Source organism: Sander lucioperca, chromosome 2 (assembly GCF_008315115.2).
Source record: "Sander lucioperca isolate FBNREF2018 chromosome 2, SLUC_FBN_1.2, whole genome shotgun sequence".
In the NCBI taxonomy this organism is placed as follows: domain Eukaryota; kingdom Metazoa; phylum Chordata; class Actinopteri; order Perciformes; family Percidae; genus Sander; species Sander lucioperca.
In genome coordinates, this window is record NC_050174.1 from 43,341,403 (window position 1) to 43,355,831 (window position 14,429).

Genomic DNA, 14,429 nt, shown 5'->3' on the forward strand with positions numbered 1-14,429 from the left:
CGGTTTGCGCACCGCAACTCCCCAAACAGTCCATATTTGTCCTGTTAGTGAACTGAGAAACAAGCACTGCAACGGCATGTTTATATTCTATAACTTTTTTTGTTTCACATACTTTTGGAGTAGGAGTTATTTTTCCCCTGAAGGGATGGAGCGCGCACCTATAACACTTCAGACGGAGCATTCCTAAACGGAAAGCAGTCAAGAAGCCTGTGTGAGTTGTTGGCAGCTGCGACGTGGTGCAGCCGCAACAGTCGCGATCTAAAACCGCTGGACAGGAGTCGAGAGCAGGTTACACATATCCAAATATGCGCGTAATTGGGGTGAACTGGCGAGGTGTCCCTTGCACCCCTTCCGAGAAAACGCTGTCGTGATGTTCAATACTTCGGGAATTGAGCTCACTTTTACCAAGAAAGAGGATATTTCCGAAGTTATCAATGGCACTCTGCAGCTCATGTACAACGTCCTGGTCACCATCAGTCCCACAACCATGTGGAACGAGTCATGCGGGGAGCAGCTGCAGGATTTCGGGCGCCCGGAGAAGATCATTATTGGGGTGATGTTGGCGATCATTACGGCCGTCACCGTCATGGGAAACACGCTGGTGGTGATCGCGGTGTGCGTGGTGAAGAAATTAAGGCAACCTTCAAACTACCTTCTGGTCTCTCTCGCAGTGGCGGACCTGTCGGTGGCCATAGTTGTGATGCCGTTTGTAATAGTGACTGACCTCACCGGGGGCAAGTGGCTTTTTGGAGAGGTTTTCTGCAACATCTTCATCGGCATGGATGTAATGTGCTGCACTGCCTCCATCATGACCCTGTGCGTGATCAGCGTCGATAGGTAAGTTACCAAATTTGTCAATTTGCAATGGCACCAAAATTACGCATGTAGCGCACCCTGCTTTTGAAATGAAACAGATAATACAGATAGCCTGTGGGCTTTTAAAAGCTGCTCTATAAGTACACTGAGGGCAGGAACAGGTCAAGTGCCAAATTAATTCATGGATTTGTTTTTTACGCCAGAGAATGGCATTTAAATTCCTAATTCCAGATGAACCGTTCCCTCTGATTGTCTGTGCGGTTGAAACCCCTGAACCAGAAAATGAATTCGCAGACTGTGATTAATTTATAGCACGCTTAATTATTTTGCTTGACCGGACCATGAGCAGTGTTTCTTAATTACGCATTTAGAATTAGCGCCCATCGACCTTACAGCTGCTCCCATCGTCCTACATTTCTGTTAAGGACACATCGCACTGCTCTCTATTATTGCGCCCCTTCAATAAAAAAAAATAATAGTGCTCTAGGTAAAGTTCACTTCTGAGAAAACTAAACTACAAATATTGTTTTGCTGTCTCACTACATACATGGACCTGAATATGAGCTTTGACATCCTGGTGTTTTGCATCACTGTACCTAAAGTACCTAAAGACAGGTTGGAGACGGGTTCGACTCCAACCTGCGGCCCTTTGCTACATGTCATTCCCTCTCTCTCTCCCCTTTCATGTCTTCATCTGTCCTGTGAAAATAAATGGCCAAAAAAATAATCTTAAAAAAAAAAAAAAAAATATGGGGAGTCATAGCTCAGCCTGATTGCTTGTGACAAAGGAAACGTATAATCCACAATGAAATAGTTCAGCCTCAGTACCATAATGAAGAAAGAGGCTCATTGTAGTATTGATGAACTGATTATTTCCCCCGCTTGTCAATCAGGCGTTATTACCTTAGTGCATTACACTCAGAATTATGCATGTTTCCTACTTGTGGATGCATTGAGCGCTAGGGACTTATGTGCGCCTGATGAGCTAATGATGTTACGAGAGGAACTGGATTACAGATATCATTCTGTGATCTACTGTGATTGACAGAGGACAGAGAGTGTTTTGGGCTGGTTGGACAGAAGGTAACAAGATTAGTTGGGCAGAGGCTAACAAGCCCTTCAGGGGGTTAGGTAAGAGGTCACAGAGGCCACAAATGGATGGACAGTGTGGGATTCATACACCTGTGGCCACTCACTCCAGAGTGAGGCCATGAACGACGAGCCTCTTCAGTCAGTGTGGAACCAGTTGTACATTGTTCTGCTACACCCTCCAATTGAATTAAAAAAAATTACTCCCTGAGTATTAAAAAGCACAACAATCACTAAAAATGTAAAAGTAAAATTAAAAAAAATTACAATTTTATAAAAAGGCAGTCGAATAATAACAGATAAGGTATTGCACATCCTCAATAGGTAAGCAGCCTCAATAATACATAGATAAATAATGAATAACTTGGATTTGGATAGCATTGGTTTGATGAATTGTGGTATGAGACGATGAACCATTTAACAGTTTCACTGCTTGGGGGAAGAAACTCTTTTTCAGTCTAGTAAACTGGGTTTTTATGGTTCCTGAATCTCCTACCAGGTGGTAGGAACCCGAAGAGGTGGTGAGCAGGGTGTGTCGGATCACGGGTGATGTTATTGGCCCTGCTTCGGCATCGGGCCTCAAAGATGTCGCTGATTGCTGGTAATTGAGTCTGGATGATCTTCTGGGCTGCCTTGATGACCCTCTGCGGTGCCCTCTGTTCCATTCTGTGGAATCCAGAATCCCAGCAAACATACAAGCAGGACTCCTTTCAAAAAGAGGACTCCAAAGATTCAAAAAGAACTAACCTGCAGTAATAAAATATGTCAATGTCAAACCAGGCCTTTCTTTGTATTCCGGTGGTGGATAAGTGGGAGTGTGGCAAACCGGCACTGTCGGGTCTCATGGCCTCTATTGTCTGTGATAAGGTCAGACAGGACAAATGCACCCACCTGTGAGTGAGCATGTCTGAAAAAGGTAGAGTAGGTGATTGAATCCGGTACCATGAAATTAAAGTCTGCACACCCACCTAAACCACACCATTCTGAGGATCTTTCCCACATCTCTGCTTCTTGTCAATCACAAGACTTTTACAGAGAATTTAAAATGATTATGAAGTCAGTTTGGGATTATTTTCATCCCTACACAAGCTGTACATACAGTTCTGTAGACTGTTGCGTTGATCTCCATGAAAACAGGCTTGTTATAATTTAACAGTGCAGAGCATGTTCGGCATATGATTCACAATGGAAAACAAAGAGATAATTCATTAGGGTGGGAATTGCCAATTAGACACATAATTAGCTGTAATTAGGGCTCTCTCACTGCCATGTAGGCTTCCCAAGGACATGCATTGGAAAATTAAGCTGAACAGTAGGGAGTGCTGCAAATAAGGCTCAAGATTGAACGGTTTTGCAGTCCCTGATGACTATGGTCACAGAGCTCCTTTAGGTTTACAGGGCTGATGCTGCCTATGTCAATATAGAAAATGTGGTGCTAGAGTAGTGGTCCCTTTGGACAGCGTTTGGGGCTAACGGATTTATGATCCTGTAGGGTCTTGACAGGCTTCAATAGATGTTTTCAGAGAAACTGCTGTCACCCTGGTGGAACATAGAACCTCTGACATTCACCATCCACTTTAACACTAGTCTAATCAGCGCCCGATTAAAACACGTTGGGTCCTGGACAAAAATAAGTTGTAGGCCCCCCACAGTGTAAAGTGAAATAATGACGATTTAACACTAAATTTGGACACAGGACACTTATACTTTACAAGACAGGAGCCCCTTTCACACAGTCTGTTCAAGACGGGACAGATGCGCCTTTAAGCCGCCTTGCTGTGTGTGTGTGTGTGTGTGTGTGTGTGAACGTTTAGAAAACGGAATGGAGGGGTGGGACAGTGTTGTTTGTGCCTGTAAGCCGGCAGCAGAGGTAGTCACAGCACCAAACTGACATGTGTGGGAAAGGGATAGCTGGCATATTGGGACTACATGTGTGAGTCGACCTACAGGCAGGTAAAAAAGTGACAAAGCAGCGTTCTGAGTAGCCAAAGTTATTAATAACTTACAGAAACATTGCCGGCAACCTTCTGTTCCACTCGCTCGCTCTCTCCCACTCTCAGACACACGCACGCACGCACGCACGCACACACACAGGCACGGCAGCGGTCTTTGTCCTTCTCTCTACTGACAATTACACTACTACTAAAGTTGGCAGTTTGGGGGTCAGGTCGGGTTCACTCAGTTGATTAACAGCAGATTGGCTCACACACACTAGGCGCTGACACTGTTGTGTTACACGTCAATACCGGCATGCTGTGTGAACTGTTACTCCAGCACTGTAGTATTGCACCTCTAAAAAAGTTGGGGGACAAGAGCCAGTTTGTAATTGATGCAGCAGAGCATGAGCTATCCTGAGTGTTAGTTTTAAGCATTGGCCAAGCCCTCAAAACACTGAGTCCTACATTTTCCATAATGCAAGTTAACAGTGTCTTTTGTTAGAGCCTCCTTTCCTGGTAAATGTTCATATATTTCAAACTTCACGCTTTTAGAAAGCTACCTCTAGAGCTAAAGAATACTTCTCTTTTCACAGTGCCTACTCACTGTGATGAGTAAACTGAACATAATTTGTAAAATCTACAGAGATCCCTTTAACAATGCAGGAATTAACCAAATTACCACACACCATACACATAGGCTGCTGGCAGTTGTTCACTTTGCCCAGTTGGTAATCCAGCTATGGTTTAATTCTACAGTCTCATTCTAATGTCACTATATTTACACATGCCGTTTTTTTGTGGTTAAATGTTGCCTTATATAACATTTAAAATGCCAAAGACATTTTAAATATTCAAACAAATGTTTAAAGACTTTTTAAAAGATTGTTTATACTTTCTGAGCAGTCTGTCTATATAGGTGACAGTGATTCAGCAAGAAAAGATGTATTTCAGACTCTTCTTTGGTGACTCAGACTTGGACTCAGACTTGGACTCGATCACTGGACTCGAGATTTGACTCGGACTCGACAGTTGGTGACTCGACTACAACGCTGCCTCATGTATTATGATTCTAATGGAGGGGAAATTACCTTTCAACTTTTTGAATAACATTGTGCTTAAATAATGAACAAAAATAATCCTACATTAATTGCAAATCTGAATGTCCAATGTATTGCCTCCTTTCTCCCCCTGCAATATGTTTATATACTGTACTAGAGCAAAAACGTCCCTTTGTTAAGTAACCTTTCTCACAATAACAGCAAGCTATTGACAGACTTGAAGAAAAGATTGCCCGTCCTGTGGCCTGGGTCACGTCACAATAACTGCAGCATACTCTTTAGTGGTATTGATTTTGTACTGTATGTGTAAATGTGGATGTGTTGCTGTGAAAGCCATGCTTATGGATGAGTACCCATTCAGCACCTCCAGCCTCTTTAAGTAGAGTTTCAACACTGCAAATTGAAGCTACCACACCACAGCATTGACCCAGTCACAGCAGAATTGTCCAGTTTGAGTGTTGGGAAGTGAATAAAAGAGAAGTTATATATATCACTGGAGGCCTGCAATTTCGGCAAAGGCTTAGCCACTTTCGGGCCCACTTCCCTAAAAAGTTAGTATCTCTTTTGGCTGCAGTGAGTTTTTACTTTCACTGAGAGTAATATGTTGTATGTTCAATAATTCAAAAGTCAAATATGAATGATTTATTCACAACAGTGGGAAGAGAGGGTAGTCCTTTAGACGTCTAAGAAAAGACAGTGCTAAAGGAATGGAGGAGCTTGGTGTAGCAAGAGACAGAGTTACATTTGCAAATCAAATACAGACTGGCTTAACTATCAGTGAACTTGTGGAGGATGGATGGGATGTAGGTCAAGAAAAAAACATATCACATAACTGCAGTAAAGTAAACTTTCTCACCAAGGTTCAGACTAAAGGAAATATAGTGTAGGTGTGATCACACCCGTAAGCTTTTGCAGGGGATTTGAGGGAGGAAATCACACTAGATGGGGCCCTTTGATGGCAGCAGGATTAGCCACAGCCTTCACATGCTTTCTGCCAACTGGTGTGTCAATGATGAGCCGAGGCTACACACTGCTCCCACATTGACCCGCCCTCCACGTCGGAGAGTATTTTTGTGAAGTTGGCACGTAGGTTCGTCCCAGGAGAGACAGCGCTTGGTTTGTGCAGCTGGGAACATCCACCCGCACCAGCAGACACAGATGACTTGACCTAGCTGACGCATCCTCAGGTAATATGATGTGACGCCTAAGCTCCACTCTCTCAGACACTACTCACTTCCCACTTGTCGGCCACCTCGCTGAAATGTGGTGGATTGACATCTCTTGCTAGGCCACTGCGATCAGATTAAAGGCAGTTCATGCATGTAAAGGAATGCTTAATCAGGGCAGAAATTGTGTTTGGTACTTAATAGGATGTTACACATTTTAGAGGGCTTAGTGACCACAAGAGACACATTTAATGTTATAAGCCACTACAGCTGTTTCATACGAAGAAGGCAAACCACTCTCATCTTTGAAGAGGAAACAATATTTAAATTTAAAATCAACCACTGTCCATGTCTTGTAAACAAGCACTTCTTCCAGAGTAACAAATGCTATTAATGAAAACATTTCAGAGCACCATTACATAAAAATGCTGGGAGAAGTCATCTGGCAAGTTAATCTTTGATGCTGTTGTACTATCAACCGGTGGCTCAGTTTCCTTCCTGTTTGACTTCTATTATACATTCACCTAAAGGATTATTAGGAACGCCTGTTCAATTTCACGTTAATGAATTTATCTAATCAACCAATCACATGGCAGCTGCTTCAATGCATTTAAGGGTGTCGTCCAGATCAAGACAATCTCCTGAACTCCAAACTGAATGTCAGAATGGGAAAGAAAGGTGATCTAAGCAACTTTGAGCATGGCATGGTTGTTGGTGCCAGACGGGCTGGTCTGAGTATTTCACAATCTGCTCTGTTGCTGGGATTTTCACACACAATCATTTCTTGGGTTTACAAAGAATGGTCTGAAAAGGAATAACATCCAGTATGTGGCAATCCTTGGGGGCGAAAATGCCTTGCTGATGCTAGAGGTCAGAGGAGAATGGTGTGAATGAGTGATTCAAGCTGATAGAAGATCAACTTTGACTCAAATAACCACTTGTTACAACCGAGGTATGCAGCAAAGCATTTGTGAAGCCACAACACGAACAACCTTGAGGCGGATGGGCTACACCAGCAGAAGACCCCACCGGGTACCACTCATCTCCACTAAAAATAGGAAAATGAGGCTACAATTTGCACGAGCACACCAAAATTGGACAGTTGAAGACTGGAAAAATGTTGCCTGGTCTGATGAGTCTCAATGGACCCGAAGGGGGTAGAGATGACTGAGAACAGAAAGTCAAAGGGAGGAGAGAAAAATGATGGCAGTGGCTTGTTGTTTGTCTCTTGACTTTGTGATTGTTTGTTTCCTTTTAGCCGAGTATTGTCACTGAGAGTCATGAGATCACGGTCATTTCAAAGGTATTTAGGTGATTCGGAGCAATTTATCTTGTATGTTGTACCGTAAGCAACCATTGTTTGAGGGCTTGTCGTTAGTTCATTAGAAGAACAAATATATTTTTAGCTCTGGTTTGTTGCCAGCTAGTCAGCAGGTCCAGCATGGGTCCATCATGGTATGCTGCACTCACACCTTTATGGAAGTTGCCATATTTAGCGGATTTCAACTCGTTCAGGTTAATATATAATAGGAAGCAGTGCATTGCAATGGATGAGAGTCTTGTGCTCCATCTAACTCCTGATGACACATGAAATGAAAAGAAAATGAAAGAAAAAATATTACCTAAACATATAGCTTGCATATGCACAGTGTTTGTGTGCATCCAAGTGTTTAGGACAAGGAATCTCATATAACAAAATGAATATCTGACTCTGATTATACAGAAAGGTCTGAAAAGCAAACATGGGTGGTTCGTGACAGCTCGTTAATCATTAGAAGCTAACTATATACTATATTTGACGATGGCCAGTATTTATTCAACCTGTAAATTACACTCTTCATCACTGTCTTGGGTTGTTAAATGGCAAAATTGCTTGCATGTCATGACCAAATATTTCCCATAGCTGCCTACCGCGGGATATATATTACTCAGCCATCAACATCTTTGATCCTACTAGCTTTCAGTTAATTGATGACAGATATTGTGAGGTGCCTTATCACCCTAAAAGTAGAGGTTACTTGAACTAATGCATCACATTTTCCCTTTTGCCTTTAATTCACCTTCATTTCAAAGCTGCAGTGACGATTCATCAGTCCGAATTTTAAATATTTGCGGTTGATTAGTACTGTCTGTATGAAATTTTGCACCAATCCATCGACTAGATGTTGAATTGAAATTTATTTTGAAGATTAAAATAAATAAGTAAATGAAATAAAATATTTAAAACATTTAAAAAAAATAGCCAATAATAACTGTGAATATGTATAACTAAAATTAACATTTCTTGTCCGTAAAGTTGATATATATATTTCACTGGATAATTGAGAACTTTGACCTGCTGTTGGTGCTAGAAGGAAAATCGGGGGTTCACCAATGTCTGTAGGATTCATCCTCTGGGGACCATGAATATCTGCCTTAGGCAGAGATGCTGGCTGCGGCCCTTACAGGGCATTTGGTTAGCAAAACTATTATTTGAAACTGCTACATGTTTTTAAACAGCACACAGATTCATACTTCACTGACACATGGTCTGTGATTTAATTTATCTTGTTGATTTATTTGTCTCTGTAGGGAGCCACTTACATCATCATATTTGCTGATGCAACTAATCAGTGAGCTGTTGAACCAGATCCAGCTATGCATCATAGCGGTATTGATGGATCAAACACTAAAACAATAAGATCCAGTCAAATGTTTTCACAAATGAAAATTAGGATACGAAGGGGGTTATTTTGGGCTGTTCTGCTGATGTTTTGAATGATTTGCATATTCATTTTTTTGGTAAAAAACCATCTGACCCCATTTGGTGTTTCTTTTGTACTTTCTTGAAATTATTTACAGTTATTGATGTTTAGAGGGATTTTTATGAACCCAGGGTTGATGAAAACTATTAAGAAACCCTTGTTTCCTGAAAAGCTGAGGACACCCAACTTTCATACCTCAGCTGCAGTATTGATATGTTGTACTTCCCTGCGCAATTTGACAAAGAGGGTAGATGGATGGATTAGTAAGCTGTCCACAGATAGCGATTTAAATTTTATTTTGTTATTCCCAGCATCTCATCCTATTTACACAGCACTCTCCGGGGATAAGAAGAAGAAAGGGCCTGAGTGACTTTAGTGTGGCATAAATTATGCTTTGTGTTTGGCATAACAGATGGGGGGGGGGGAGTCCATTACTCATCAAGATTGAACAAAGGGCCAACGAGCATTTACCAAACAGTAAGTTAATAGGTTTCCTGTTGATGGAGCTGAGAGGCTGCAAACACACAAACACACATCGTGCTGTTGATGAGAGAACATTTGAACATTAAGCATGTTGCTGCTGTTGCAGGATAACTATGCAACTCAAGGTTTGGCGTTTGGTTCATCTGTGCACATGGATTGATTAGATTAGATTAGATTAGATTAGATTCAACTTTATTGTCATTGTGCAGAGTACAGACAATGAAATGCAGTTTGCGTCCAACCAGAAGTGCAAAAAGAGCAGAAAAGTGCAATGTGATATTAAGGTATAGACAGGACAAGAAATATAGTGCAGTGTAGACAGTAGTGTACAGCTGGTTAACAGAAGGTGGTTTAGAGTAAATGAAATATAAATGTGTGCAGTGTATTAGCAGTTACCTTATAAGAGCAGAATAAATATGGCTATGTAATATGAACAATATATGAACAACATGTACAGATATGTGCAATGTAGCAGCAGTAATATAATAGTAGTAAAAATAATATAGATATATGCAGTTTATTATTTTAAGAAAAACAGAATAAATATGGATATTCAGTATGAACCATATAGACAGTTATGTACAGTATGTACAGCTATGCGCAGTGTGGTAAAAGTACCATTGTAGTGCAGAAACAGTAACATTATAAAAGTAGTGAGAAGGTTGCCCTTTTATACTGTTTTTATTTATACTGTTCATTAATACACATTTACTGAGAAGTTTTTAAGAAGTTTTTTAAACCAGTGACCAATTTTGTGCATCCATTTGTATTTATATTTAGAAGGATCATTAAGTATTTGTGTCTCTATTTGAGCATACTGTAATGCTGCCAAAAAGCTCATAAAAGCAATCCCTTTAGACATGCAGACATTTATTAATTTCTCTCACACTGACACATCGCTCTTCATATATGTTCACTGCTGTTCATCAATCCATTGTGGTTGTCAGTCAGGGCCGGAGTGGTACTAATTTTTTAGCATTAGACTGGCACACTTTACTTCACGACTGACTATATTAAAATAACGTAATTAAAATCTTAGTATGAGTCTGCAATAGCACACTGTTCTCTACAGCCTCGATTTCTGTGCAAATACAGTAAGTGTTGCTTCACAATGTAGATTTAGAAAGTGGTTATATTGTAACTAATCTGATCATGTTTGCTTGTTCACACACTGTGGTACAACAGCCTAGATGTGCCTTCCCCCACTGACAGCAGCTATCCCTTGCACACTACTGGCTCTGCTTCTGACACTAAATCTAATTTTTTTTAAATGTCATAATTCTCTCCACAAATCTCTCCTTTTTTACAAAGCTTTCTGATCAAGTCACCTCAGTTTCATTAACGTAGTGCCGAATCATCTGGTATCATTAATTACCTCAGGGCACTTTACATAACATGTCTACAACATACTCTTCATTAATATTAATTCTAGTTCTTATTCACTCAATGAGCGATCCTACCTGCCCACTCTGGAGTTATGGGCTCATGGCTGGTGCTTGACTCTTCATAGTCACTGTTAGCAGCAAACTGGACTAGTGGCTGCTGCTGAAGAGCTACAAGAAAAAGTTTGATTCATAAACTTAAACGGTGGTTTGCAGGCAACGTTGTATTATGTTTTGAACAACCGCTGCTTACCTGCGTCACCGTCTCCATTGGCGGTTCACTCTCAAACTGCGAGCTGGTTTTAATGATAAAGTTGCTCAGCTTAGCACATCTGGCCGAGTCACTTTCTAGAGCTTAATTGTTGCCTTTTCAGCGTCGTTTTTGCGCTCATTATTATTTTTATAGCTTCTTTTTGCTCTCAGTCACATCCTCTAACAGGTGACATTTTTTTTTTTTTTTTTGAGCAAGGTGTCAATACATAATTATGTCATAATTGCCAGACTGCACAATGCGAGTGGGCTGCATGAAAAAATAAAAAAAAAAATTAAAAAGAGTGGGCTGCGAGTGCAGGTAGCTTAGGGACAGCATCCATGATATATTTCAACTATGATTTCCGCTCTCGCGACCAAAAAAAACCGACCGGCCCACTGGGAATTCTCTCAGTGCTCCCGATTAGCCAATCTTAGCCTGTTGTCAGTTCATTCTAAACTCATTATCCAAGAGTATTGTATGACGGAGATGTTATTGGATGTGGTTCAATGTGATTATATAGCTAGAATTCTCTCAGGTCAGGTAGAAGAAGTTAGTGATCTAACCCCCAGCACTAAAACAAGTTTGTATTCCAGCTGTGAAATACAAAACTGAGTTATGGCAACCCATCACTGCCAAACTGCCCTTGAGCAAGACACTAAATTCCAGATCTGACCACTAACTGGGTCATTGCACTGTAGGCAGACCTGCACTCTTCGAAATGCCTGTAAGTGTGTATGTAACATACTGGGAATAGGAAAATTCCAGTCTCAAAAATGTAATCCAGTGCTAAAACAGTTGAGATTGAAAGTTTATTCTCAACAGCAGTTGACCAAAACAATCTCACCACAAGATTGTTGTTGAGCTTTTGCACTTAAAGTGCTCAGAAAAGCTAGTAGCTTTGATGTAATTCAACTTCTTCCAGCGTGAAGTAATAGTTTTCTAATTGGGTGGGGAGAAAGCTATGCCATAATCATGCGCAGCGTCTCCTCCACTCGCAAGCTGTGCTGTATGATGTGCAACATGGAGCTTGAAGATGTAAAGAACAAAATAAAAACAGGAGAATTAGCCTACCTTTGAGCAAATTTGGAGGAAAGTCGGGAGGTATGGAACCATTTTAAACAAGTCGTGGGCAGTGACAACATATGTGTTGGTTTTGTCGAGTGCATTAAGTGTGGCACGCTGCTTGCCTATGACAGCAAAAAAACGGGAACGGCATGGCAGAAAAGATGATAGTCTGCCTTCAATGTCCTCTTTTGTTACTTCTCCAAGCACACCCCTTCTAAACAGATTTCTGCAGTTCAAACAACTCGGAATTGTAGTTGAGAACGTCAGTTATGACGGCCCACGTATTTAAAAAAATGTCGGGTTTAAATCGGGCTCGGGCTCATAATTACAGTTAATGTGTCGGGCCGGGCTGGGCTCGGACACAACGTGCACAGGTTCGGGTAGGGTCGGGCTTGATTTTTTGGGCCCGATCTAAACTCTATTTCAGACATGACCCCAGACTTCATGACCATATGTAAGGGTAGGAACGAAAATTGACCGGTAGATCGAAAGCCTTGCCTTTTGGCTCAGCGCTCTTTTTGTCACAACGGTGTGGTAAACCGAATTCAATACCGCCCCCGCTGCTCCGATTGTCCGGCCAATCTCCCGCTCCATTGTCCCCTCACTTGCGAACATGACCTTGAGGTACTTGAACTCCTTCACTTGGGGTACACCAAGTACACAACCTTCACTTGGGACACCTCTTAAAAAGAACCACAAGTACTTTTCTTCTGCTCAGCTGATAAGCTTAATGCTTACAACATACTGTAGTGTATGTGAATGAGGAGCCAATGATCTGGCCGGCACAGATGGATGATTTTAGTGTCACTTAATCTCCCCAAAATCTGGTGTATAGATTCTCAGATGAATGATTTAATGATTTTAGCCACGAGGCTAGTGGCATTTAGTCCAAAGCAGACTAAATATACTGTAGTTGTTTTTATTTTAATTGGTTTTATTTATAAGAATTATATACCTTTATTTCTTTTATTCATATTAGGGTCTTTGCACTGTTTAGCATGATGACTAGACTCTATCTAAAACGTCATTATATGCACTGCTTTTAGCAACACAACAGTGACCTTTATTTCACTGGATCAGTATAATCAGTATTATTACCTTGTTGTCACAGCTGTGCTGGCTCACCCATAAATGGTATTTTGTTTGTCTATCTTTCAGATTAGCCTTCATGAAGATGAATCCTGGAAATGTACAGTACAAATATGATATTGCACATCTAAATGTGCTTTGCCAGTAAAGAGTGACTTAATAACTTAGAATTATTTTCTCCCTCTCACTGCTCAGGGGCGAGATAAACAGCAGTAAAATGCTCTTATAATGAATATTCCTATCATCAGTCATGGTTTTCTCTGGTTAGGGCACACTGTGCTCAGGCAGGAACATAATTTCCATCTCCTTATCTTATGTTCTGATGTATGTCATCTCGTGCAAAATCAAATTATATTCAATTTACATTTTTCCTGGAAAACACTATCTGTCTTGCTGATGTAAGCTGCTATTTTTAGCTTGAATTATTTCTTCTGGCTAAACTTACAGTAGGACTATTCCCTTTGTGTGCTTTTCTCCTTGGTTTGATCTAAATAATATGTATATACTTAGTTAATTGTTTGATTTATACACTTGAACATAATCGAGGTGAAAGAGAACACCTGTACATAGCTGCTCCTTTGATGATGTTAGGTGACTATTTAAACACAGTGATGAGGCAACTGTTGCCCTACATAGGTAAATCCATAGGGAGAGGCCTTAGGCAAAGTAAGGCAGGTTTATTTGTATAGTACCCTTCAATAATGCAATTCAAAGTCCTTCACATAAAACATAAAAATACATAAAAAAAACGTTGCTATAACTACACTTGTTATTTTGGGGAAAGTTTTTTTTTGGGCTCCTGGAAAGAATGCCTTGGACACCAATCATTTTGGGGAGTTTCTTAGTCTATTTTAAAATACACTGCAATCAGGAATAATTACACTAAAAAACATTTTGATAGATGGAAGAGGTTCTCTGTTGCTGTGGGTTCGTGGAAGTGTGAATTTGATAATAATGGGACTTTGTGTACTATCCATGAATTGTACAGGTTTGGCTTTTTATTTGTACATGATTGTTGTTGTGTTTATGAAGAATATGATTGAATTTCTAATAGATAAACAACATGAATCTTGAATTTTAATGTATCAGAAATACATGACGGAAACTTCTGTGTGTGTGTGTGTGTGTGTGTGTGTGTGTGTGTGTGTGTGTGTGTGCGCGCACAAGATTAATTATGGGGATAAAGCATTCATAAAATTACAATTTGGCCAGAATACAGGTATCTTACTCAGTGTAGTATTAGAATAAAAATAAAAGGTCAGTAAGAGAATACGAGGTGGAGAAAAAGCACAGTCCTCAGTGTTTGCCTTTAGGTTACATGGCAGTGTCTAGTGACTCAGGAACAAG

General features: G+C 40.7%; 1 protein-coding gene across 1 annotated transcript in view; it reads left to right on the forward strand.

Moving 5' to 3' along the window:
• Positions 1-14,429, forward strand: part of htr7c (5-hydroxytryptamine (serotonin) receptor 7c) — a 29,979-nt gene continuing 15,550 nt past the window's right edge. The window contains exon 1 of the mRNA XM_031300845.2: positions 1-837. Coding sequence (XP_031156705.1) covers positions 371-837 — 467 coding nt within the window. The 5' untranslated portion in view covers positions 1-370. The remainder of the gene's footprint in view (positions 838-14,429) is intronic.